Source organism: Leguminivora glycinivorella, chromosome 1 (assembly GCF_023078275.1).
Source record: "Leguminivora glycinivorella isolate SPB_JAAS2020 chromosome 1, LegGlyc_1.1, whole genome shotgun sequence".
NCBI lineage: Eukaryota > Metazoa > Arthropoda > Insecta > Lepidoptera > Tortricidae > Leguminivora > Leguminivora glycinivorella.
This window is the reverse complement of record NC_062971.1, coordinates 37,544,113-37,571,664: the sequence shown is the minus strand read 5'-3', so window position 1 is coordinate 37,571,664 and position 27,552 is coordinate 37,544,113. Positions and strand designations below refer to the sequence as shown.

Genomic DNA, 27,552 nt, shown 5'->3' with positions numbered 1-27,552 from the left:
GAAATTGGATTTAAAAATAACTTCTGTGCATGTTTTTCTTATAATTATCGGATGCTTCATTTCGTGCATGGTATGAAATATTTTATTTTAACTACAGTCAAGTTCCCTTTTATATTTTGAAATAGTCTTTAGATTTTTTAGCCATTAACGGTTTATATTCACATTTTTAACAAATAATTCCACGAAAACCGGAACTGCCCGGAAACCGGAACTGCCCGAAAACACCGCAGGTACTCCAAAAAGTTGGAGCGAACGGGTGTCAATTCGCGACCACGCAATTAATCTACCGCTTGACAAGTCTATTAAAACCTGGAAACAATATCCCGACGTGTCGATTATGTCGCTTGATGGATGACCGACAAATGAGAGGGGTAACCGGGGTAAGGTTTAGGGAAAAGCTTTACAGTGGAGATAAAGTGGTTTTAAAACAGCACTTACGTTATTTAGAAATAGGTAAGATTGAAATTCTTGGGTGAGGTTTATTCTGGCAGTTTTAAGCTGCGTTTTCACTAGCGTTGAAAAAGTCATGTAAAATACATGTATTTTTCAACGCTAGTTTTCACGTACCGCGTGCCGTACCGCTGCGTGTTCTCGAGCATTCGTTCGATCGATCGAAAACACTGATTCCTTTGACTTCCATACCTTTATAGATACACGAACGAACGAATGCTCGCTGAGAACTGTTCAAAATGTGTCAGTTTTTATTGTAATACCAATTTGTAATGTTTACCACGAATAAACGATTTCTATTCTATTCTATTCGTATCAGTCCATGCATTTCCATACCGCAGACGACAGTTCATTTTACAGTTTAGCTATGCGAAGCAGGAAGTTTCTAGTAAAGTAGTAAAGTCTACTTACAGTTTTTGTCCTTAAACAGGTTCAATATGGGCAGTATCTGCCTGTAGTATGGCACAAACGCTTCGCCCACCCGGTCTGAGCCGGTGATGATCATCTGGATACATTTCAGCGTGTGACATATCACGTTCGGCCTCTTCGTTGACAGGGCATCTGGAAATAAAAGTTACTTTTAAATAATGAATGAAATGAAAATTTAATACTAAGCAAAATGTGACAGGCTGAGGTTGCTGAAATTGAAAACGTTGGTTTTTAACCCTCGACGCAAAAACGACGGGGTGTTATAAGTTTGACGTGTCTGTCTGTCTGTGTGTGTGTCTGTCTGTGGCATCGTAGCTCCCGAACGGATCAACCGATTTAGATTTAGTTTTTTTTTAAAGCTGAGTTAGTGGCGAGTGTTCTTAGCTATGTTTCATGAAAATCGGTCCATCGGTGTCGGGGTTTTTTTTTAATTTTTATTAAAAATTTTCGGTTTCGCCGGTGCTATGTCTATTATCCAATGTCTAGCACCAGCGAAACCGAATGATGTTTAGCATTCTACCTAAACATTGTGGTTACAAGGTCTAGGTTGAGTTTTGATGACATATTTTTTTTTGTTATTTTTAATTGCCTTTTTTATTATTAAATTCCGTTCTAAAATCCAATTTTTCATTGAATTATTGTATTCTAAAAGCCATTTAATATCTTACACACACATTGTTAATCTAACCACATTTAATTCTATGAAACATCTAATTAATTTTAATATTATTTCAGTTATTTTTTTGACATAATATGAATATAAGGTAGTAATCTAATAAAGTAACCTAAACAATGCTTATCTAAACGAAGACAAAGCAAACCAGGCTTATTGTGTATCTGTAGAGCTCACTCTTCACCTACTTTGTTTTTAATCTGTAACCCGATACTATAAAACGGGGGTAGAATGGAAATTGCGCAGACTCTCGTATCTCCGCTGAAGGCTGCGTAATAAAAAAACTATGTCATGGAAACCAGACATCAATATACAGAAGAAATGTGAAGTTGCCAAAGTGGCACAACTATCCATACTAATATTATAAATGGGAAAGTTTGTGTGTCTGTTTGTTTGTCCGTCCTTCACGGCAAAACGGAGCAACGAATGGGCGTGATTTTTTAAGTGGAGATAGTTGAAGGGACGGAGAGTGACATAGGCTACTTTTTGTCTCTTTCTAACGCGAGCAAAGCCGCGGGCAAAAGCTTGTAACTTCATAAATTTCAAACTCTTCTGTTTTTTTTTCTATGTGGTGTTTTGCGCCATTGATTATGTGACAACAATTTTCATCTTCACCACAGAAGTTACTTCTCAACAATGCGATTTTTCCCTCAAAGGGATAAGTTCGCCTCTGTACCTACTGTTCTTTACTGTAATTACTGTGTTTTTTGTTATTAATTGTACAATAAAGAGTTTACTACTACTACTACTATTTTCCAGAAACTTCTGCTTTTCATAGCAACACTCTGGAAGGTGTTCTTCAAGAAACAAGTCTCTCTTTCAAAAGACCTTTCAGTCTTGTAGTTGTCTGTAGAATATGGCAATTGATCACCATTCAGTACTATTTGTTTACCTCTAATGTCATATAAAAGCTCTCTCCAAGTCGGCTCAACGATTTAAAATTAGGTATTGTATTGTTACTAGCGGCCCCAAGAAATAGTTCCCAGGTTCCCAGTTCGTCAGCCGCCCTGTTAGTTAATATCGCAAAAATAACAGTGCTGAATAAATAGGCCATTTTTTTTAAAGTTGTTTTGTAACATTTTTTTGTAACATGGGTATTTTTTACGCGATTCATACTCAGAATCGCGAGATCTTTCGACCCTGACAGGAGAAGAAAATGTCCCAAGATTTCCATACATCTTTCAAACCTCCCATTTCGTTACCGCCATACAAAATGTATGAAAAATAGTTACGGAATGGGAAAAAACCTAGTAACACTTTTTTCTCCTTAAGTATTAGGATTGAAAGAGCTCGCGATTCTGATTGGAAAGCACATAATTTCCAAATCCGAAAAAATGGCCCAAATGACATTGCTGGCTTCATCCCGAAGATGTGTCAGTTACTGAAAAGGGTCAGTTTATATTGGTCATGAGCTCCGCAAGTAGAAGCAGATTTACGAATTCAGTTGATCGGTATTTTGTTGCTTCGATCAAGTTGTTTTTAACATTGCCCGTGAAACTAGATATCCTGCTTAGAGATTTAATTTACAGAGTATTCATTTCAGACTGAGGTAGCTGTTCTCTTCAGTGTTTAACTTTGAAGGTTGAATAAAATAGGAATTTCTTACTAAAATTGAATTTTATTACTTAATTATGAATCATCATATGTCATGATGATTGATGACATAAGGTTTATCTGGTGATGAAGAAGATGCCATAGGAAATATAGGTATTAAGTTTAGGTATACCTACATTTTACTTATCTCATAATATTATCTTTGTATTCGCTGTGTTGTGGCAATAAACGAATCTTCTTTCTTTCTTTCTTTCCTATATAAAATACACGGTGTTTCCGGTATCACTCAAAACCTCAGACACCCCAACTGATTTTTATTTTTTTAAACTCATCTAGAGTATTCATCTTTTAATCTGATCGTTACTTTTTTTTTAATTGAATTTTTAATTTTCTGTACAGCTCTACTTGACTTTTAGCTCTACACTCAATAAAATAATTGCTAACTACCATCATAAACCATAAGACTATTTATTTGTGTACGTTACTGCAACGACATAAGGTTTATCAATAGACAGCTAAGATGTCACTGTAAAACACTTTAAAGCTTTGTCACAGTAAACTTCAAATTGGACAGGTAATCGCAGTAAGCAAATAAACTCAATATTCAAAATGACAAGGTTGTAATTAGGTACGAGTTCAATTTGTTATGACTTATGATAAACATTAAGATTAAACTGACAAACAACGTCAAACTAGTAGCGGAAAAAATAATCGTCCAAGTAACCGGCCAGTATTAATACCCCTAAATACTGAAAAAAGGTAAACAACCTCTAGCAATGCGATATACACAATGTTGTATTACGAGTACAATAGAATGGGCACGTAAAAAATAACTAATAATACTAATTTAAATAAAAATATTACCCCCATCAAGATATAGCTCAATCGATTCTACTCTCGATTTTGAACAAACTGTTTTCAGGTTTTTAGTGTTAAGTGAAACACGGTGTATATAAAAAGCAACCGGATTATGTTTGGGTATTTGGAATTTATCTCAATAAGTACTAATTGCGTGATTAAACAAAATTACAGTACTCGTATAATGAATGACTTTTGTCTCGAAAATCTCTCTTGACATGAATAGAAAGTACAGCAACTTACTTTTGATGGGTATGATGAGTTGCGGCACCACAGGCAGGATCTTGTAAGAGCCTTTGGAGACTAGGTCATTGATCCCATTTTCCACGATGAAGCTGAATGGGTAGTCGCCCTCTGCGAGGCCGTCGAAGAACATTGGGAGGTAATGGTGGAAGTCCAGCTTTTCAATCGGGACCTGTAACAAATAGGCTACTTGACCCTTTTTAAATTTTTAACTTATATTATTACTTACTGTCCAATTAACCGAAAAATCAATTTATCTCTCTCGTGTCGATTTAAACCATGTTTTAAATCGACACGAGTTTCGAATTTCCTTTTCGCACGTGTATCGTACGACGTTTTTCAGTACAGATGAGCCTCCAAAGTTTCGACCTAGCATATAATGAACCACTTCTCGCACTAGTGCGTAAAAAAAACACCATCTGTACTGAAAAATATTTTTAAACAATACTTTTACGTAATCAGGCAAAAACAGCATCAGCCATGTCATCTATAGATTTTCTGTGAATGAAGTCATTCAGTGCGAAAACAACTCTTTCTGACACTTTAAGTACGAGGCATAAAGGTCATTATGTCAGTGATTGATTTGACATAAATTCTATGACGTCACTACAAGACCGACAGCGATTTCGGTGGCCAAAATTAAAAAAAAAATACTCATATTTTTGAATTAAAAATACGTAGTCATCGTACAAAAATCATTAAATATTGGTTTCTTATGTCAAATATTACTGAAGACAATCATTTATTGTGCCAAGTTAGATATGAATCTAGTAGCCTATACAAATATTTCATTTAAATCCATGACAAAATTATATGTAGCTTAATAAGAAATTACTCTTAACACTAACTAAGGTAGAGAACGGCAACTGAATTTTATATATAACTGGGTTTTCTAAAAACATAACACTAGAGTTGTAACACCTTGCCCGTGTTTTAACAATGACATAGATTTACTAACTATTCAAATCACAGTAATATTCTAGGATACCTGTAGCTGATAAACGTATCGATAACATATCCGTAACTGACCGCCATCCTCCCCTTGACAAATATTAAGCGTCTCTATTTATTAGAGAGTGCAGTAGAGATAGTTAATACGTTGCACCTGATACAATGCTTACAGTGTTGTCAGATGATTGATAGCTGAGAAGCTGAGAAGCCCTAAAGTCGTTAAAAGCATCGCCATAAACATAAGACAAGTCTTGTTGAATTTTAAACTTTCTAGTTAAGAGATAGAAAAGCGCGATTCATCACATAAACACTACAACTACAATAAAAACCCTTGTCTACTTGAAATTCCTACTTGAGTCGCAGGCGAGGTTACGGTGACCGCTTTCCATCAGGCGGATCGTACCCCTGTTTGCCACAGACGTGGTAAAAAAATATCAGCGTAAAATAAATTTCCAGTTACACGCCACTGACCACAATAACTGGCTACTCTACACTAAAAATTAAAATTTATTAACTAAAATTATAAATTAAAAATTTATTACCTAACAGTGTTACTTTTTACATTAAATTTCAATTACTGGCCACCTCTCAGTAACTGGCCACGTTATGCTAAGATGAATTCAAATTGCCATTATACAACAAAGGTTTTTTAGTACAAGGTGGCCAATTATTGGAAGAGGGCCAGCTACTGGCCCTCATTTTGAAAGCTTTCTTATTTGTGACAATGTGTCCATGTACAAGGCGCCGTGGCGTGGATACGTTTAGTTACGAATCTGTATCTAGGTGTTCTTGACGTTCAAAAGGTTAATTAATGTGGCACATGTACCAACTAATGTGGCCTGTGTGGTGACGGGTTAAGAATTTCACCACCCCCTTTCTTCCCGTGGGTGTCGTAGAAGGCGACTATGGGATATGGGTTAAATAGTGGCGTAGGCGAGAGGCTGGAAACCTGTCACTGCAATGTCACAGTTTCGTTTTTATTTCAACCCCTTATTTGCCAAGAGTGGCACTGAAGCTTTAGTAGTTTCATGTGTTCTGCCTACCCCTTTATGGGATACAGGCGTGATTGTATGTATGTATGTATGTACCAACTAAGTCCTGTTCAAAATGTTGAAAACCTTACTTGAGGGTTACTTTGACTGCATAGTGCATACTCAATGGCGCTGCAAGCTGTTAGCTGAAGTTTAGTATCTAGTTAAGATACTTCCAGATATTTTTGGCAAAAAATGAGTCTCAACTTCCCACTGAGTCGCTTCCCACTGCTCGTAAACTTGATGGTGACCGGGAATTCCCCTCTGGAGTAGCATTTCCTGAACATGGACGTCGTGATAGCCTTAACCCTTAAATGCATGACCTTGATGGAGATTTATTCAAATTTGAATTTTGACATGCTGTCATTAGAGTCAAAAATAGATGATGCATAATATATAATCTTAAACTATGCACTGCTGCTACAGTTGTCCACGATTAACTTGCTTCAACCTGTCCTTGACGATCCAAAGATTTAATGGCACTCATAAGAAGTAATGGCATTCATAAGATGTAATTAAATGCCGTTCACAATTTCTCACCTTCCAACTGAGTCGCTTCCCACTGCTCGTGAACTCGATGGTGACCGGGAACTCGCCTCTGGAGTAGCATTTCCTGAACATGGACGGCTTGATCGGCTTTGGGTCGAAGACTCCGCATTTCTTCGGCGGGATCACTCGGGTGTTCTTCTGCATAGCTTGTATGGTGAAGGCTGGCACCAGCCTGTTGGTGTACAAGGTTTTAGTTTGCATAACATAAGCATGAATAAAAAAATTAAAGTCTTGTTTGCATATTGTTAAGGCGGTAGATATACATTATTTTTATTTATTTTTGACCAACTTGGCAGTTTTGACATTTATCTGATACGATATTAAAATGTTCTCTCATAATAGCAATTCATACGAATAATAAATATCAAAATACCTATTTTATTTACTAAAAGAAAACATGCGCAATTGTCCCACTGGCAAAGGTTGGATTCGAACCGGCGTCTTCAGCTACCTCATCATCTGTCTCGTCCCAGTTTTTTTCAAAATCATTAATTTCAAATAAGTTACATACAGAAAAACCTCTGCGTTTTCTTGCTATTTTTTTCTTTTTTTCTTAAAGTTGCTCAAAAATTTCCTGTTAATTTCCAAAAATATATCAACATATAAAATGCAGTTGCTAAAACTCATAAATACTTACCGCGGCTTCCTCGTCTTGGCCCCATAAGGGTAGTTAGGGCTCGGCTTCTTCAGCGAGTGTCGGAAATCCTTCCCGCAATTCTCGGGCACACAAACTGGCATCAACACCATGTTGTCTGTCTACAAGAACATGATACAGCAAATCCAATAATATCGATCTAAAATGTTGACACAAGTAATAAAATAAGAAAGTAAATTTGCTCTCGGCCGGGCCTCTGATTGTTTGTTTTGGAAGGTGATCGTTGCTAGGTTACGGTATCGATTGGACGGCGGTAGCGACGCGGGCGGTGAGCGAGCGAAAGTTGGGAGCGTACGGGGAGGTTGTATAGGCGGCTGCGCGCGGCTTTTAATTTTTAAAAATTGTTTTTTTTTTCTAGTTTATTAAAATGTTAAATTGTCAGATATGGGTGATAAAATGTAAGCAAATGTACGTATTTTTTCGATTTGCGAATTAAGTTTGAAATGGTTTGAACATGGTTTGGAAGATAACCGGCTGGTTCTGCGCCATATCTCCATGTAGTTTTTATGTACACGAAAAGAGTTAATCTCGCCTTTGAAACCCATAGAGCAGACATTAGAAAAAAAAATGTTAACGTCAATATTAATCACAGTGTTGTTCATTGTTAGATTTATTATCTGCATAATTTAAAGATTATTTATTAATAGCTATAATTTAAGAACAGTGCATTGTGAAGAACAAGATATTTATATAACAGCCAATATGTTTATTAGTTAAACTGCGAATTCAAGTAGATTAAAAAATAATCAGCCACATCAATTAGTAGTAAAATGGGGGTGCGGCAAGTAAAAAGAAATTATAAGCTATGGAAAAAATATTCAGGTAACTTTTCATCTAAGGAATAGACAGCTGAATAAAGTGAATAATTCCTGTTATTCGTGGTATCCAAGTAAGTGTGGCATTTGTGCTGCATGAATTTCCTAGTATGTATAGTAACGGAAGTATGACAACACAAGATTACCTGCTAAGTGCTGCTATTTGCAAATACACAGTTGTTCATGTAGCTAGAAGTTTATGTATATATTCTTGTTACCTAGTAGATACTTATAATTATCCATCCATACTAATATTATAAATGGGAAAGTGTATATGTCTGTTTGTTTGTCCGTCCTTCACGGCAAAACAGGGCAACGAATTGTCATGATTTTTTAAGTGGAGATAGTTGAAAGGATGGAGAGTGATATAGGCTACTTTTTGTCTCTTTCTAACGCGAGCGAAGCAGCGGGCAAAAACTAGTCACTTTATAAATTACAGTCGCGTCCTAAGAAATATTCCGTATGTTTCCATCTCGACCGGTTCGCGCCGCAGAATTATATTAGCGATGGGGAATTTTATTACATTTTAATATAAGGTATTTTCGCAATATCTCCGACGAAAAATCTCCTGAATTCTGATCGGAAGCTATGTACAGTCGAGTTCAAAAATATGTGTACATTTCTTCATCTTAATTCGTTGCAATAAGGTGAAAAAATGTACACATATTTATGAACTCGACTGTACTTGAAGTTTTTATGTTGAACACGAAAACAAGTTTGTTATATTTTTAGGGAAAAGTTTGGAATTTTCGGATCAAATTAAAAAGTGATCTGAATTTTGTGACGGTATCATACTTAACTTGGGAAATGCTAATATTAATCGTAAATCTTTATCTCTTGCTTAGCTAGGTACAAGATATCAAGAAATGATAACCTTGACACATAATTAACTGTTAACGGACAGCGAGGCAAATCTCGACTGCGAGGCAATTGTTAGACCCACTTGCCTCAGGGTTAGTGGACTGTCAACTGTCAAATTCCATATAAAATGGTGGGTTAACCCTCGGGTTAACCCACCATTTTCGTTGGTGCTTGTGGCCCTAACTGATCCATTTTTCCATTATTATGCTGTGATGTTGAGTTCTACATGTATCCACTGAAAACGCCTACCATATATTATATGGTAGGCGTTTTCAGTGGATACATATAGTGGTTATATTATAACCGGTGGACTTTTTATTTAATGCAAACATTGTTAAACATGGAAAAAATGGACCAGTTACATTTGCCCCCAGTCGAGATTTGCCTCGCTATACCTTACGTTTTTATCTAGGTATAAAACTTTTAGTTTTTGTGTTGTGATTGTTCAGAATGTTATACCAAGTTATAAATATAATATCAGTTAGTACATGAAATTTGTCATTATGTTAATTAACTTAAAATAGACTTGAAATACCTCGTCTTGCAGACTTCGTATTCCTATTATCTATAACTAGAACACTCAACCGGCACTTACCTCTTACTTCCCGGCATCAGCTGTAATGTACTTCCTAATCATTTCCATTCTAACAGTTAATGAAAATAACCAAAATCCAGATGATCGAAATATGCCACCCGTACGGTCCTCAAGTCGGCCAAATCACCAGAATCCGACGGGTATTTTATCGGCGTGTATTATCTTTTACTACCGGGCACGGATTCGCGCCACTCCCCTTTTGCTTTCCAAACATCGTATTACTCAAACATACAATACTGTAAACCGTAAGAGTTAAGCGGTAAGATTGATTTTGACCGGCATGTTTGAGTGATAAGAGTTTTTGAAGGCAACCGTTCGAAATTGAACGTCGTTCGATATTTAAAATTTAATATTGCATCAGCTGCGGGGCGCATTATGAAAATTTTTATGACGTCATCGTTGCGGTCGAGTTTGAATGAAGCGTTCAAAAGCTTTGAAGCAAGTTTGTTATTGGGAAAACCTACGCTTTAAAGTAGGTATTATGTATTTTTACATAGCGTTGTAATATGTTTTCTGTCTTCCGGCCGGAAAGTGACAAATCTTAGGCCACTACTCTAAACGAAATAACCGCTTCCCGGCTCCGTCGAACAGAAAAAATAGTAAACACTCCTTGGCCGGGTAAATAAAAAAAGCCGCAGATTGATCCACTTCAAAGCTTATTTTACACTGGCCACGTCGTAGCTTAACAATAACAAACTTATTGTGACATAAATGGCTCAACAATTAAAGTCCTTATCCAGAAAGAACCTGACCAGCGAAAAAAAAAGTTGTCAATTATCACAAAATATAACTTGCATGTGAATAATTCTTTTTTCACTCAAGTTTACCGAAAAAACCCCAAACCGTACGATTTTATCAGTTTTCGGTTAAAGCCCACCAGGTGGCCGGGACGAAAAACGCAATAAAATTTCTAACTGCGGGACAGTTCGCTATTCATAAAGTACTGGCCTCTATACACGGTGGAGTTTGGGACAGTGAGGGTAACTATCAGATCTAATCCCGTACTGCAACATGAAAATTGTCTTTGTATACTTTTTTATTTGAAATTCATGAGTTTTTACGTTTATAGAAAAAAAGTCATACTTTGCAAAAAAAAGGTAATTTTTGACAAATCTTTTGTTTATCTCAGCATTTAGGATCAAAATCTTGTATATGTGTACCAAAAAATTTCGGGTTGTAAAGTCACAAATCGAGGATAACCTTGTCAACGTTTTTTACTTTACTTTAGTACACTCTTTTTTGCTGTGTCCTTAACACAGCAAAAAAAAGAGTGTACTGTCACTCTTATATTTATTTTAAAAAGAGTGTACAAGTTTCAAGGAGGGTTTGGGTTGCCGACGACTCGAAGGACAATAGATGAAACAAATTAGTTCCGTAGGTCCTTCCGTCACCAGCGCACCGCACCTTCGTTGAGGTCTGGCGGCCGTACTCACCGGTAGGAACACAACACTATGAGTAGGGTCTAGTGCTATTTGGCTGTGGTCTTCTGTAAGGCGGAGGCACTTCCCCAGTTGGGCTCACACATGTCCAGGCACTGAGCTATTGCCCCTTTCTACGAGGTCAGATTATACTGGAAGCGTTACAGATTATGCAGCGTTTGTGAACAGAGGCGCAACAAAAAACTGCCGGCATCCGTCGGTCGATTTTTTTCAGTCAGAATTACATTGTCCGACCTGAATCACTGCTTTGCAGTAGTTTCGGGATGACTTTTTTCCATCGTTACTGTTTGGCGCGTTGAAACAGGTTTTTGCACAGGATTTACAAAAATAAATATAAGAGTGACATTTTAAGTTTTAATCATTTGAATAACACTTTGACAGCGATCGACAACCATAACTTCTATTGCCAACGTGAATGAAGAAGTGGCCCTGATTATAACAAATACCTATTTATGTTATTTATGTTATTTTATAGGCATGATTAATATTAATGCTAGCGGCGACCGTTGGAACTAAACTTGACTCCATAAGATTGAATATAGAAAAGTCCACAAAATGAGGGCAATAGTTATCCTTGGCAGTTTGGGCTTGGCTAACTACTAAAGTCGACTACAGATGTTTTTTGGATTCTAACGTAAAATGTTAATAATGTGATTAATATTAAAACCCATGGGAAATTCTAAAAACTTAATAGATGTAGGAACTTAAAACGATCACTAGAATTAAGCCCCTTTCTTTCAGATAATAAACTAATCCCCTTAAAAATCCCAAGAAATCAATATCAAAGCAAACAATGTTTTATTATCCGATAACTCCGGTAATTTGATTAGCCATTAAGAAACGTGTAATATTAGAATCCGGAGCAGTACGCCAACTCATTTGTTAGCAGCTTATTAGTGGCGCCCTCTGGGAGGCTGAGATAGGTTGCCTGGGGAACCTGCTGGGATAGAAAAGCTAGAAGTGCCTTGGACATAAATTTAAAAATAAAAAGTTTGCAGGTGTGTTAATTAGGTTAAAAATATATCTGATGTATCAGACTCATCCGATCCGATATCAGATGTCGAACCGATATGCCATATATTTACGCCACCATCTTTGATTCTTTCCTTTGAAATCCTTCCTACTTCGATATCGGATCGGATAATGTGAAAACGCACTTAAAAAAGTGTTGTATAAGCTTAAAACGATCAGAATAAAGAAATGTTATCTATAAAAAAGTGAACTTTCTTGGTAATTAATTATATATAACATTCAATCATTTACCATTTTGTGAAGGGTTATAACTGAATAAGCAATTGGTTATAGCAAGGTTATCTAGTGAATAATCATGATTTCATCGTCAGGTCTGTCAAAAGGTAAACTATTTTAATATTAAACAAGCTATTTTTTCATTATTTCGGGGTTAGTCCCATGCTTAGTCCAATGCTCAGAATGACCCGACCTACTTATACAGGGTGCCCGGTAATTAATGGACAACCTTTTAACCACCAAGAGGGCACCTCATACTGTTCCAGAAAATCGACTTTAAGGTTTAGTAAAAGTCGCCTGGTTTACGAGATTTTCATACTTTTTTAAAATTTTAATACTACCTAAAATTTAAAAAAATGTGTAAATCTCGAAAACCAGGCGACTTTTACTAAACCTTTATGTCGATTTTCTGGACCAGTATAAGGTGCCCTCTTGGTGGTTAAAAGGTTGTCCATTAATTACCGGGCACCCGGTATATGTATATAGTATCCTGTGTGCACAGATTAAACATGACAAAATAATTTATATTATTTTTTTAAACAAGTTTTATCTATGCCACATCCAGTATCACTCTAGCTACATTGAGGCGGTAGATTTAAATTACGCCCCGTGATTGTGAGCAGTTTGCATATCGCTGTAACTGCCGAGATGGATCCGGGACCAGAGAATACAAACAGGCTGGATACTGTTACTTCTGCCACTTTGTTCGAGGTAATTAGCTAAGCAACTTTTTAACAGACATTTTTTTACTTATAAAATTAATTAAAAACTGAAATATATATTATACGCCAAAATAAGCGAGGTTCACTGGTGGCGGAGCCGGGAATCAACCCCGGATCTTTAGCTTACTCATCTAAACATGCTCACCTCTATACCACCCCGGCCGTGGTCGGGTGGCGGATTTTAACTCTTTCCTCTCATTTACTCAAAGGTTAACTGGAAGAAATCCCTCTAAGGGATAAGTTCGCCTTTGTACTTCACATCTCAACGTATGTTATTTTTAATGTGTTTTGTACAATAAAGAGCTACTATTACTACTACTTAATTCATTATATCTAGTAGTAATTTGTTCGTAATAGAGTCCAATTAAATGTCAAATCAAAATATTAAATAAACAATTTATTTATTTTATTTATTTTTATGGGATAGGAGGCAAACGAGCAGACAGGTCGCCTGATTTGTTCCCTGGTTCGATAAAAACCAAACTAAAAATTCTAGGTAAAATATTTTTCAAAATCTTGGCTTGCCTTATTCTTAATAACTCATTGCTTTATTTTACTTTTTGAAAAGTAGAAAATTGTACTTATTAATAAATTTTAATCCAACTATAATCACCTGTGAATTTCAATTACATTTAAAAATCGTTATTACAGGCGTTTAAAGGAGGTCAAAAAAGACGAGTGGCGTGGGTAACAATTTGAGGCGAAGCCGAAAATTGTTAATAAAGACGCCATGAGTATTTTTTGACTAAGGTAAACAGCGTTGCATACAATACTTTTTCTACGACCATGCACTTAGTTTTTAATAGTTTTCTAGAATAACTTTAGTGAAATTCACACTGTTTCCTGTATTTTGACGCAAAGGTTCGCACTGTCAGCGCAGCTACCCGAAGCCATCCGGCGCACGCGCGCAGTATCGTCATAAGAATGCGTTGCCATGGTTACAGAGCCAAACAATGCGTTTTCAATTTTTTCGTTACTGCGCGCATGCGCGGAAAGCCGGCGGACGCTGGCTTTGGGGAATAGACTTTAATGTAGGGTTTTATAGATCTATGCACGACCCTGTAACTGACGAATAACAGTTCGGGAGTAGAAAAAGATCTTTTCAATAAAAGCATTTAAAATAGAACGTCAAATATAGGTTAAAGCATAATTTTCTTCAGTCGTTACGATCTCTTCGTAACATGTGGTATCTTTAACGAAACCGCAACCGGCATCAACATCATTCACACCAAACAAAATACAACGAGGCTTAAACTCGAATACTGTAAAAACAGGCCTTTGTCATCTTCCAGTAATAATATTGGAGCACCGTTTCATCCTTTACGATTCAATAAACAATTTCATTTCCCAGACAATATTTATTATTTACTGTAGGTACACATTGATAAGCGAGGTATATTCAATTTCGTTGCAAAGTCGTTCTGATGATATATATGTACGCCGTATGGTTATAGTGAATTTATCGGGCCATATCGCGGTGGGAGAGTAATTTTCATATGAGACATACTGTCTTGAAGGTTGTACACTCCTTGGAACTTGTACACTCCTTTTTGCTGTGTACTTAATACAGCAAAAAGTGTACAAGTTGCTAATGGGTTGGCAACGCGCATCTGCCACTTCTTGAGTTGCAGGCGTCCATAGGTTACGGTGATCGTTTTCTATCAGGCGGACCGTATGATTGTTTGCAACCGGCGTAGTATAAAAGAAAACTCTTTCAAATACGACAAACGGGAATTTAACTCTATTTTATACAACTTACAATACTAAAACTAAAAGATGTGATAAATATTATAGTACACATTTCAAAAGTGTTGGTACTTACAGGGATCGTAAACAACAGTAAAATTGTTATTTCGGCTATCCGATCCGATATCGGATGTAGGAAGGATGTTGAAGGTAAAAATTATAGATGCTTGATATACTAATAGAATCAGTATCCTACACTACAGTTTTAACATTATCCGATCTGATATCGGATGTGAGACCAGTGTCTTACTACATCCGACATCAGATCGCCTAATGTGAAAACGCACTAAGGCCAAAAATCTACCTAGACTAGTCTTTGATTTTTCTTGAATTCTTAACATAAAATACTTCATTCATCTACACAAGTCTAAACCATAAATCCGTTATTTTGTAAAACGACAAAAATCATGTTTTCGCTCAGCGACCGTACGTACAAGTTACTGTGAGTAATTTAGGGATCGTTAGTCTGCTTTGACTCTGTTATTCTGGCCGACGAATAAAGAGGTTCATTAAGGTGTTTTGGTATGTGGCGCCGCCAAAACATGTTGGGTAAATGCAGCAGAGATGTTGACTATCGTTATATATGAGCGTTTAAAACATCATGTTCTCTTTAGGAATTGGCTCACATTTTAACCAAGAAATTCACAAGGGGAGACCGGGGCTAGTTGACTTTAATAGGGGTAGGTTGAATAACTATTAAAAAATTGAACCAAAAATCAAACTTGAGCCAACCAGTGATACGATAACGAGAGGCTCACCGTGACAGCGGCGGGAGGTGACGGACTTTCGTACCTCACTGGTTGGCTCAAGTTTGATTTTTGGTTCATTTTTTTGATAGTCAACCTACCAGTATAGTCAACTAGCCCCGGTCTCCCCTACCCTTTTTCTTCTCGTGGGCGTTGTAGAAGTTGACTGTGGGATATGGGTTAAATAATGGCGTAGGCGAGAGACTGGCAGCCTGTCATTGGAATGTCACAGTTTATTTTCTTTCAATCACTTATTTGCCAAGAGTGGTTCTGAAACTTGAGTAGCTTCATGTGCTTGCCTATACCCATCTATGGGATACAAGCGTGATTGTATGTATGTATATTAACACTTTCGAAACCGGGCTCTACGCGGCGCTACGACATTTTTGCTACATACGGGTTTCCCCATGTAATCGGCTACGCTTCTACGAGCGGTGTGCCCGACAGTCGGGTTCTTGGTAGCGAAAGTGTTAATTATAAGGAAAGTTTTATTGGAAAACAATACGCATGGAATCTTGTTCAAAGCCCTATACAAAATGAGGCTTACCGAAGAAATATTTACATCACTTTTTGAGTGATAAATACTGTTTTTTTTTTATAAAACGGCGGGACTTACAAGTCTCACAGCTGTTAAAGTAAGCTAAAAAAAACTTGTTTCGTAAAATCATGGAGGTGAAAATATAAATATTAAAATACATTTTTAGTATTCTTACCACTTCTTACACACACACACACACACAGTCACAGTTTCGTTTTCTTTTAACCCCTTATTTGCCAAGAGTGGCCCTGAAGCTTAAGTAGTTTCATGTGCTCTGCCTACCCCTTTATGGGATACAGGCGTGATTGTATGTATGTATGTATGTCTTACACAGGTTGACTGATTCCCACTGTAAACAAGTAGGCTTATGTTGTACTATATATCATGTTTACTATAAGTTTTGAATGATTCACCGTTATTTTCATTACACTTTATATTGATCGGAATATAGAACTTGACTACTTTTATTTTTTATTTTTATCGAGCAATTTCATGCATCATGATCAGTAATTACGGAAATTCTCGGGTTTTCCGTGATCATGATGCAGTCAATCCTGGGTTCCTGGGTGCGCAGCTCGTAGATATCTATCTCCATCGCTCTTGCGTATTGGCGCGATAGAGATAGATATTCTACGAACGTTTCGTTTTGTGAGCGTTTGTGCATTCGGCTACGCACACTGTCCAATATATCTCATATACTCTGTCAAACAAGTCTGTCAGTAAATAAGAACAAAGAAAACTATATGCATCCTTTTCTTTAGGGTGCTAGAGAAAAGGATACCTATAGTTTTCTTTGTTCTTATTTACTGACAAACTTGTTTGACAGAGTATATATACTAGTGACGTGACCAATACGCAAGTAAAAAGCTTTAAAAAATATCGGTTCTTCAGCGTATTTACTTACCGCGCAATATAAAATAGGTTGTTAGGTCGTATAGCTCGATTTACGACCAGCTAAGTACAGGCTGGTCTCACGTTCCGCCTATAAACCAGATTCTTCCCGCCATTTTGAAGAAAGGCTGTTTGTCTTGAGAGCTGGGGAGCAGTTTGGCTGTTTTAAAAGAAGAGTTGGCAATACGTAGCTTAGTAGATGTGTTTATTCTAGTGCTGAAATAAATATATTCATTTTGTGGCGGCTGGCGAGAGCATGCACAGAGCCGTGACGAGTGGCGGAAAACAGGGGAGGCCTTTGCCCAGCAGTGGGACACATTATAGGCTATATTATTTTTTTATTATTATTTTATCTTATCTACGAGTTGTCCATGGAAAAACATACCTTATGCCGTGCCGGTTGGTTCTTAGGTACATCGCATAGCACCGCATAGAATTTGAACAATTCAGTCATTAGATTTATTAAGTTAATCATAGCGTTACCACCAGCTATAATCAACATAGGTGGGATCTTGAGATATGATGACAGTTGGAGGGTTGAATGGAGGTTAAGTAAAACTGGTCATTATGGATGATGTGTGTTGTATTGTCAATAATCAATACAGAAGAGAGAGACAAGTAAAACTAAACATACCTTATATAGTAAATTATTGCTTACATGCTATTTTATGCACATACGTGTGTCACATGTATGTTGCAGACAGTAACGTTAAGTAACTGTTAAAGTGTTAATTAGGGATATACTACATCTCCCCGTAAAGTTACTCTTCACCCCCACAAAGGAAGAAAAAAAAATGTGACATACGTGTATGAATTTACATTTTTTTTTAACTTATTTATTTTAAAATAACATAAACTTATTTTTATTTCAAATACATCTTAGTGTTATTTTTATGAGTTATATATATCTGATCATTTTTTGAAATCTTAACATTAGGTGACATATCTTCTATAACCTCATAAGGTCCATTATAAATAGAATCTAATTTATTGCCTACTTGATTTTTCAAAAGTACTAAGTCTCCTGGTTTATATTGAACAGAATTCATTTTCTTATCATACATTAATTTTCTACTAAATTTACTAGACATTAAATTATTTCTAGCTTCTGATTGAGCTCTTTGTAACCTATACTTAAATTCTTTAGGATAACTATCATAATTATAGAGTGGGTCGACAGAAGAAATTAAATTATTGGGCAAACGGCAGTGTTTGCCGAAAACTAATTCGAATGGCGTATATTGTGTCTCGGTATGCACGGTGGTGTTATATGAGAAACACCAATAACTTAACCAAGTGCTCCAATCGGTGCGGTTGTTACTACATTGAATCCTAAGATACGCACCTAGATTTTTGTGTGTGTTTTCAAGCGCTCCTATGGTTTCGTGGTGATAAGCAGTAGAGTGTAGCTTATTAACACCTAATAATTGACAAATATCGCTAAATACACTAGACATAAATTCGGTACCTTGATCCGTTATAATGTCGCATGGAATGCCATATCTTAAAACGAAATTATTTACAAAAGCTTTACTTACAGATTCAGTGTCTTTTCTTTCTAACGGGTATGCTTCTACGAACTTAGTCAGTTCACACTGAATTGTTAATACGTACTTATAGTTATAATTATCTATTTCTAAAGGTCCAAGTATATCTAAAGAAATTCTTTCAAAAGATGAGCTTGGTGTCGAAGTGATCACCATTGGTTCCTTAATGTACTTATTAGTGTGCTTGTTGTATTGACAATGTGCACATTTCTTAACGTACTCGTATACATCGTGGCTCATTCTTGGCCAGAAGTAGTGTTGCTTTATATTATTAAGCATTCTATTAACCCCCGCGTGTCCACTGGTGGGTAATAGATGAAAATCGTTTAAAATAACTCGTATTTCGTCTTTATCGTATACTTTTGTAACACCTCTTGTTACTAAGATCCTAGGAATATCACATTTATAGCTAGCTAAAAATTCATTTACTTTATGTGCATTTCGATTATTCTTTATAATTATAACTTCACTTATGTTTTGCTCCTTGCAAAATTGTTCTAATTCCCTCGCTAACACGCCTACGGTAGATAACGATCGGGATGTTAGATACATGCACGATTTGCTTGGTACGTACCAAAAATTTCCTTTACTACTCATTATTCCATTTCGACATGTCTTATAGTTAGAGTTTAGTATTAATTCAATATAATTTTTTGGTGCTTTGATGATTTCCACCACTCTAGGTTGATCAAGCCTATCGTGTGCGGGATCATCTGTCACTAAGCTACCTTGATCACACGTTTGTTGTTCTTGCTGCGCGCGTAACTTCCGTGATTGAGCTCTCGTTATGACTGATACAACGTTTGTCCTAATATTTTTTAAATCATCACTATTCATCGGTAAACGACTCAATGCGTCTGCAGCTGCATTGTTTCGTCCCGGAATGTATTCAATGTCAAAATTAAATTCCTCCAAATATAATCTATATTTGGTTAATCTGCTCGAAGGATCAGTCATTCCGAAAAGATAAATTAAAGGTCTATGGTCTGTGACAATTTTAAACTTTTTCCCATAGAGATATGGTCTAAAATGTCTTGTCGCCCAAACTATAGCTAGCAATTCCAAATCTATTATTGGGTATCGCGTTTCAGCTGGCTTAAGGTTTCGACTTGCATACGCGACTACTTTGCCATTAGAATTAGACAAAACTGCTCCTAAGCCTATCTTTGAAGCATCTGTATGTAAGGTAAACACATTATTTTCAGAAAAATCAGGGTAATCTAGAACTTGTGGACCTGTAAGTATTTCTTTCAATTTTATAAAGGCTGTTTCACACTCTGGGGTCCAATTGAAAACTGCATTTTTCTTAGAAAGTTGATTTAATGGATAAGCGATGTTCGCGAAATTTTTAATAAACCGTCTGTAATAATTGGCAAATGCTACGAATCTTTTAACCTCATCTGTATTTGTTGGTCTTGGATATTTATTTAATGCTTCTACTTTTGCTGGATCGGGTTCTACTCCATTTGAAGTAATTTTATGGCCTAAATACATTATGTCTTTTCGCAAAAATTCACACTTTAATGGATTTAGCTTAAGATTTGTACTTCTCAATCGTTCTAACACTCGAATAAGATTATGGTTGTGTGACGTCATGGAGTTTCCTATGACAATGCAATCGTCTAAATATATGAAACATTGTTTGTAATTTAATCCGGACATGGCTATAGTCATAAGTCTAGAGAAAACGCTAGGGCTTGTTCGCAGTCCCATGGGACATCGCTTCATTTGATACATCTTATCGGTCGTAAACGCTGTATACTTTCTAGATTCTTTGTCTAAAGCTAGTTGGTAATAACCTTGAGAAAGATCAAGTTTTGAAAAATATATACTACCTGCAAGGGAATCTAAAATTTCTGTTATATTGGGTAGTGGGAACTTATCATCCTGTATCTTATTGTTAAGCTGCCTATAATCGACAACTAACCTCCACTTCTTTTCTCCTAACTTATCACATTTTTTTGGAACTAGCAAAACTGGGCTGGACCACTCAGAGGTGGTCTCCTCTATTATATCGTTATCTAGCATACTTTTAATCTGAGTTTGAAGTTCATTACGTAAAGCATGTGGTATTCTGTATGGCTTTACGTATACTGGACTTGCATTATCTTTTAACTTAATTTTGTGTTGTAGCAAGTTAGTTGTAGTTAGCTTGTCGCCGGGCAGATGAAAAACATCTGCGTATTTTGCGCAAATTTGTTCTATGCTTAATTGTTCCTCTTTATTTAAATAAGTATCTAAATTTAAAAGATCTAATAATGTTTTTACTCTGTCAACACTAATTTTCCTTGAATCAAAATTGCAAATATCAAAATGACATAATCTGTGTACATTCAAACTTGATAAATCTAAACTGACTGGCTTATCTGTCGTATTTAATATTCGTACTGGTATTTTACCTTTCTCTGGTCTTGAAATGACACCTGCTACAAAAACGCCTTCTTGCATTTCTTCCGATAGTACTACACAATCATCGGTCAGCTGTGATGCGATGTGAGTCATAATTTCGCAGCGAGGTGGTATGTTTTGAATAAAACTACTTTTAGAATACACGTTCATAGGTATTGAGATAGTTTGACCTTTGTCCTCTAAAAATAATGCATTATGTTTATAACTTATGTCTGCATTGTAACGTAAGAAAAAATTTTCACCTAAAATAGCTTCAGCTGAGCATTGCAAATTCTTAAAAACATGAAACTTTCCTTGGCAAATAAAACCGTTAAAGTCTAAATCTAAATAAATGTATCCATCTGAAATTAAATCTCCACAAACTCCCGTAATAGTAATGCTATCTCCTTGCACTCGTTTAAGGAGATCGGGTTTGTCTTGCAAATATTCGTACCTAATAGCACATAGGCCAGCTCCACTGTCGGCCAAAAGTTTTAATTTATGTCCTTTACCTACAATACAATTTACCGTACTATAATTATTTTTGTTATAGTTAAATATCGCACTATTCATGTTAGTCACGAAAAAACTGCTTATTTGGCTTTACGTTTTCATTTTTCGATCGTATGTGTTGAGCACGTGAGTGCGCGGGCGCGGGCCGCGGCGGGGTCGCGCGCGCAGGTCGGCGAACGCTGGATGCGCGGTCAGCAAAAGGCTGTGGCCGCGTAGCTCTATTTGTCGGGAAGTGTTGCGAAATACTTGCATTACGGCTATTATTAGAATAATACCGTGTTCTAAATGTATTTCTGTCTGTATTATAACTTTTACTCCTATCGTAACGATTATAATAATTATTCCGGTTCTCGTTGTTATGATAATTATTACGAGAACGTCCGCGTCCGTAATGTAGGATCTGATCGTCGCGTGGTGACGAGCTATACTCATCAATGGCTGTCCTAATAGCTTCAGGCAAAGATGTAAATTGCCTAGAAGATATTATTGTGCTTAATTTTGGGTCTGAAAGACCATCTGCAAAGCGCTTAATAGCTGACTTTTCGTTCAGTGGCCGCAGTACGTCGTACCTACTGTCGTTATTGTCGGCCTGAGAAATAGTCAAATTGACAAAAAGATCCTCAATTTCAGCTCCGAAAGCTTCTATTGTTCTCCTACCTTGCCTAGCTCTGTACAGCTGAGCCTGAATCGATTCGGACGATTTTTTAGGAAGCAAAAATGTACGCATATCCGAAACGAGAGATTCTACGCTAACGTATGACGTATTTAACCTGAGCTTAGCGCTAGACGAAAGTCTTGTTTTTAAAACAAATTCTATCAATGTCCGCTGAGATTCGGTATTAATAATGGTACCGTACATAATAATACCATCTATTAACTGTTTAATTGTATCCTCTTGCCCTGTCATGACGGGCAACAAGGCGATGGCCGTTTTAACATCAAAACTAGGTTTAGCCATTTTTTCGTCTGTTTGGGAATCCGTATCAAAGAATTGTAACGATAACTTAATCCTCTCGTAAGTGTCTTTGACTTCGCCTATAAGTCTATTACCTAATTCTATTTCTGAAGAACTAAATTCATCCTGCTTTTTCTTTAACTGAGACACAATATCCGCAAAATGGTTATATAATTCATTTGATTCCTCTAATTTCCTTCTACCTATTTCTTTTCGTCGCCTCTCTGGACCTAACTTCGAAATATCCTCTTTTAACTTATTTAGTTTATCGCGTAAAGACTGTAATTCTAATAACATAATAAATTTGTCACCTCAATTAATTAAAAAAAAAATACTGCAAAAAGGATCCCTATAAATTGCTAAATAACATGACAAAATAATATAACTAACTTACATAGATAGCGGGAACGTACTTCGCTTAGTAGGTCATGTTGAATTGTTGACGCTGCATTCCGCGCTGGCACGGGCGGGCGGTCGGGCTGTCGCGTGACGCTGGCTGGCAACGTGAGTCTTCCATGTGCACGTGACCGATGCTCTGAAGATGATGCGGGCCGGGATAACCCTGGACCCTCGAGCTGGGCCGGGATAACCCTGGACACCTCTTGATGATGGGCCGGGATAACCCTGGACACCTCTTGATTCGCGAGCCGGGAAACCCTGGACAACGCTCTTCTTTCTTCGTAGGCTTATTTATATATAGAACATATTTTCTTTCTTCTTTTCTTCTTTAGTTTGCTGAGAGGCTTCTTTCTTCTTAAAAATGATTTCTTCAATGCTGATCTTCATAAAAGTAATCTTGTACCTTCAGTGCCGATCTTCATAATGGTGATATCTTCGTTAGGGTAATCTTGAATCTTCAATCTTGAATTGGTTTTCTGTCTTCATTATTGCGCTCCGTGGTGAAATCCGTTTCCTTGGTTCTACTGGTATGGGTCGCCATGAGATATGATGACAGTTGGAGGGTTGAATGGAGGTTAAGTAAAACTGGTCATTATGGATGATGTGTGTTGTATTGTCAATAATCAATACAGAAGAGAGAGACAAGTAAAACTAAACATACCTTATATAGTAAATTATTGCTTACATGCTATTTTATGCACATACGTGTGTCACATGTATGTTGCAGACAGTAACGTTAAGTAACTGTTAAAGTGTTAATTAGGGATATACTACAATCTGCTCCAAAACAATTATTTAGTGTTGGTTGCTAAGTCGTCCCGCCATTGCATTCCAGAATTTCCAGCCTAAGCCATCTTTAAAATGAAAAAGAATTATAATTATACAGCCATGTTCATAATTATGTACATTTATTCTAGGTACTTAGTCCATTGCAAAACGCTGAAGAAAGTACCTACTCATATTAATTATGAACTTGACAGCGATATATCATAGAGCTATCATAAACTAAACAATATTCGATCCAATAGTATCCCCGAAATTTTGATTTTTTGTTCTTCAATATTTCTAATCACTTAGGTATACGAGTATAACAAGAGTGTTTTCTATAATCCGCTTTGAACATTTTGCCGAATTAATCCTTTCTAATGAATGTTTTCTCTTCAAGCAATTAAAATGATTTGTTTTTTGTTTCAGGTAAGTTCGCTCAAGCATCATTTAAAAGAAATATTTCACATAAGCTGATTATTATGGAGCAAGATTTGATAATTATGATATATTATACGTAAGTAATTTATTTATTTGTTTAATCAAAAAGTAACTAACAGTATAAAAGAGATTTTTTTACAAACGAAGTTATAGGACTTAATGTTGTGGGAAATGGGTTAAGCAAGGGTTTGACCTTCATTAAATTTCAGTTTTAAATATTGTCATTTTGGTACGGTTAGCCAAGAAAGTGAAACTTTTCGACTCTATTTTAAACACATAAGGTAGAAAAGTGGTAAACCACTTTTTTAGCTGACTGTACTTTCTGTGTTTGAAAAATGGTGGTCCGGGCCTTTACTGAAGCCTACACGCAAAGCCCCGTTTGATACTTTAATGATTACTGCTTATTATATGTATTTTCTGTTTCAAAGTGTTATCTATAGAACTGTTATAAAAATACTATTATTGTCATTATCAGCATCATTCGCTTGTTCTAACTCAATTCATTTGCGATTGGCACAATTTATCTTCTTCAACAAATCCCTATTGCCAGACATCTTATCTTCATCTGCGTTCGTTTCATATCATCTTCTATATTACTATCAAACTTGAAGTATAATAACTTAAACCGCACCAGGTAACGATATATTCATAACGAAATTGCAATACAAAACTGAACCAAGAATTCGTATTCCGCACTTGTCCGTTTGTGACAGTCACACAGAAATGCACAGAAATCCGTGCATCATCTATCTTGCTGCAGCTGTCATAGCTAGACGGGTTTATGCCGAAGTGAACAATGTACCTTGCGCTGTATTCGAGCTTTATGTTGTACTGGTATGATGTGTTGTGGGCGAGACTGATGATGATGATCGGAATAGGTTTATCTTTCAATAGAAATATTTGGGATAAGAAACATCCATAAATGTTTCGATTGAAAAATAAACCTATCTCGATCACTCGTATGTTGAAAGATAAAAAGAGATCTCAGTCACTAAACCTAAATTAGTCTAATTATAAACTAAACTAATAACTTACTAATATTAGTATACATGGTGTGACATGAAGAAAGAGGATTATTTTAAGACCGTATATCTGATGAATTTCAAGACTAAAATGCCATATACACTTTTCTGGATTTAGTTTATTTATTTAAATAAACCATATTAATTTTAATTCCCAGTTTTACGAATAACATTTACTTTTGAAGTGAAAATGCAGAATAAAAATACAAAATTTTATTTTTTGCTGAAATTTTCTTAAAATTACTGTATACATTTTCTCCATCTTGTTGCTTTAGATATGAGTAATTATAATTTTTCGGATTCCTTATGTTACACAGATTACATTGTATATTTCAATTTGACCTAAGAATGGCAATGTCTCATATCTCACGTTCGAATTCAGTCTCTGAAGCTAGTGCTCGCAATTTCCTTTAGGTCACGGTGCGTGCTTCATAAATTGTGTTGTTCAGGTGTTCATCACGATGCACAATGATATTTACGACAGCCAGAATCTTGACCATATGTTGTAATAATTTTGGTGCTAATTTATCGCACTAGTGCGAGAAGTAGGCTTGTGCCGTTTCGTTCGTTGATCGGAGCGCTCCGATCTCGTTCAGTCGCTCCCACGAACTAGTTCGCTCTTTTAGGTCTTTTGCTCATTTAGTTCAGCCAGACCAGCGACCGTTGCGGTCGGAAAGATCAGAACGAATGGGACCGAATAGTGTCAAAATGATACGAATAGTCCACAGATAGTAACATTCCGGGCCGAAAGGTTGTAAGTAACCGAAGTTTAATATGAAAACTTGACTTTTTTGTTGCTCTGCTAAGTAGCTCTCACTCTCGGTCGGCGCAGTCACACATTCGTTCTCGATCCAAACCGCTCGCGTTCGCCGATCCTGTACTGAACTAAATGAGCAAAGACCGATTCTCAGAGCACGGAAAGATTCAGTTCATTTCGGTCATTGATGGGATTTTATTCCTAACAGTTCATAGTTCGTGAACGACACAAGCCTAGCGAGAAGTGGTGCTAGCTTTATGTCCCTATGTCCAACCTTCAAAGGGCCATATATTATGTACTGATTAGTCCATACTATAATATTATAAATGGGAAAGTGTGTTTGTCTGTTAGTTTGTCCGTCTTTTACGGCAAAACGGAGCGACGAATTGACGTGATTTTTTTAAGTGGAGATAGTTGAAGGGATGGAGAGTGACATAGGCTACTTTTTGTCTCTTTCTAACGCGAGCGAAGCCGCGGGCAAAATCTAGTACTTTATATATAATAAATAAATAAATAAATATTATAGGACATTCTTACACAGATTGACTGAGGCCCACGGTAAGCTCAAGAAGGCTTGTGCTGTGGGTACTCAGACAACGATATATATAATATATAAATACTTATATACATAGAAAACATCCATGACTCAGGAACAAATATCTGTGCTCATCACACTAATAAATGCCCTTACCGGGATTCGAACCCGGGACCGCGGCGCAGCAGGCAGGGTCACTACCGACTGCGCCAGACCGGTCGTCAAATGCGTCGTCGTCGTCAATATGCGAATAGAAACATCAGAACTCGTGTCGATTTAAAACACTTACTTTGTTCGTGTTTTAAGTTATACTATTCTCTTGTCCTTCCTCTTTTCCGCAATTGTAGCGTAATGTACTAATTACAGTACTCCTCGGTTCTTTATCGCACACGTGCACAAAAATGAAGTTCTAATGCTAGTTTATAAATTTTTCTCTAAACATAGTAAACCTCAGAAACACTTAACCCCTGGAACGCCGTTGTCAAAAATTTGCTACGGAATTAATAACCTTTAATCTGTTAATTACAGTTTAAATTGTCTGGGACAGATCTGGAACAAGGCAGTTGAGGGGTTAAACGACTTATACACGAGTAGATTCTACAAAAACCCTTTATTCGCATTAGTCACTTCTATATTTTTACACTCAACTTTAAACGTAAATTACTTACAAAACTTGACACTAAACTTAATAAACACTGTAACTCATTCGTAACAAGCGCTAAGTCCAAGTCTGAGCTGCAAGGTAAGATTTCCTGTGTACGTAGCCAAATGCACGAACGCTCACGATGATATCGTTACAGTAGCTGGCCATCTCTATCGCTCTTCCGTATTGGCGCGACAGGGTCAGACTGCGTTTCGAACGGCGTCTAGCGTCAACGATTGTCGTTTCTGCTAGGCCGGCTGGCAAGTTGGGCTCGATATATCACTGAGTTTGAAACATGTGGTGTCGGCGATAAGTGGTCTTTGGAACTAATATATTAACCTTTTGGAGGTGAGACACGGTCAAGATTTTGCCGCGCCACTGTTATTCTTGTTCATTTTGTTTCAGGGACCGGCCCGCTATCCCTTATACGGGGTTTTGTATGGGTATTTCGTTAGGCTTAACTTACCCTACCCTTTTGACGCGATACCCTTTCATTTTGCTTTTAAAGCCCTAACGAAAGCGCTTACCTAAAATAGCCCAATACCCTTTCAAAACCCTTATCATCGGCTCAGCCTAACGCCATAAGGGTAAGC

The 27,552-nt window shown here is 36.8% G+C and overlaps 1 protein-coding gene across 1 annotated transcript in view; it reads right to left on the bottom strand.

Moving 5' to 3' along the window:
* The window catches only part of LOC125224741 (parkin coregulated gene protein homolog), a 62,648-nt gene that overhangs the window by 6,109 nt on the left and 28,987 nt on the right, over positions 1–27,552 (bottom strand). Inside the window, exons 2-5 of the mRNA XM_048128186.1 lie at positions 7,376–7,494; positions 6,730–6,910; positions 4,208–4,379; positions 862–1,011 (exon numbers count right to left, since the gene is read on the bottom strand). Coding sequence (XP_047984143.1) covers positions 862–1,011; positions 4,208–4,379; positions 6,730–6,910; positions 7,376–7,485 — 613 coding nt within the window. The 5' untranslated portion in view covers positions 7,486–7,494. The remainder of the gene's footprint in view (positions 1–861; positions 1,012–4,207; positions 4,380–6,729; positions 6,911–7,375; positions 7,495–27,552) is intronic.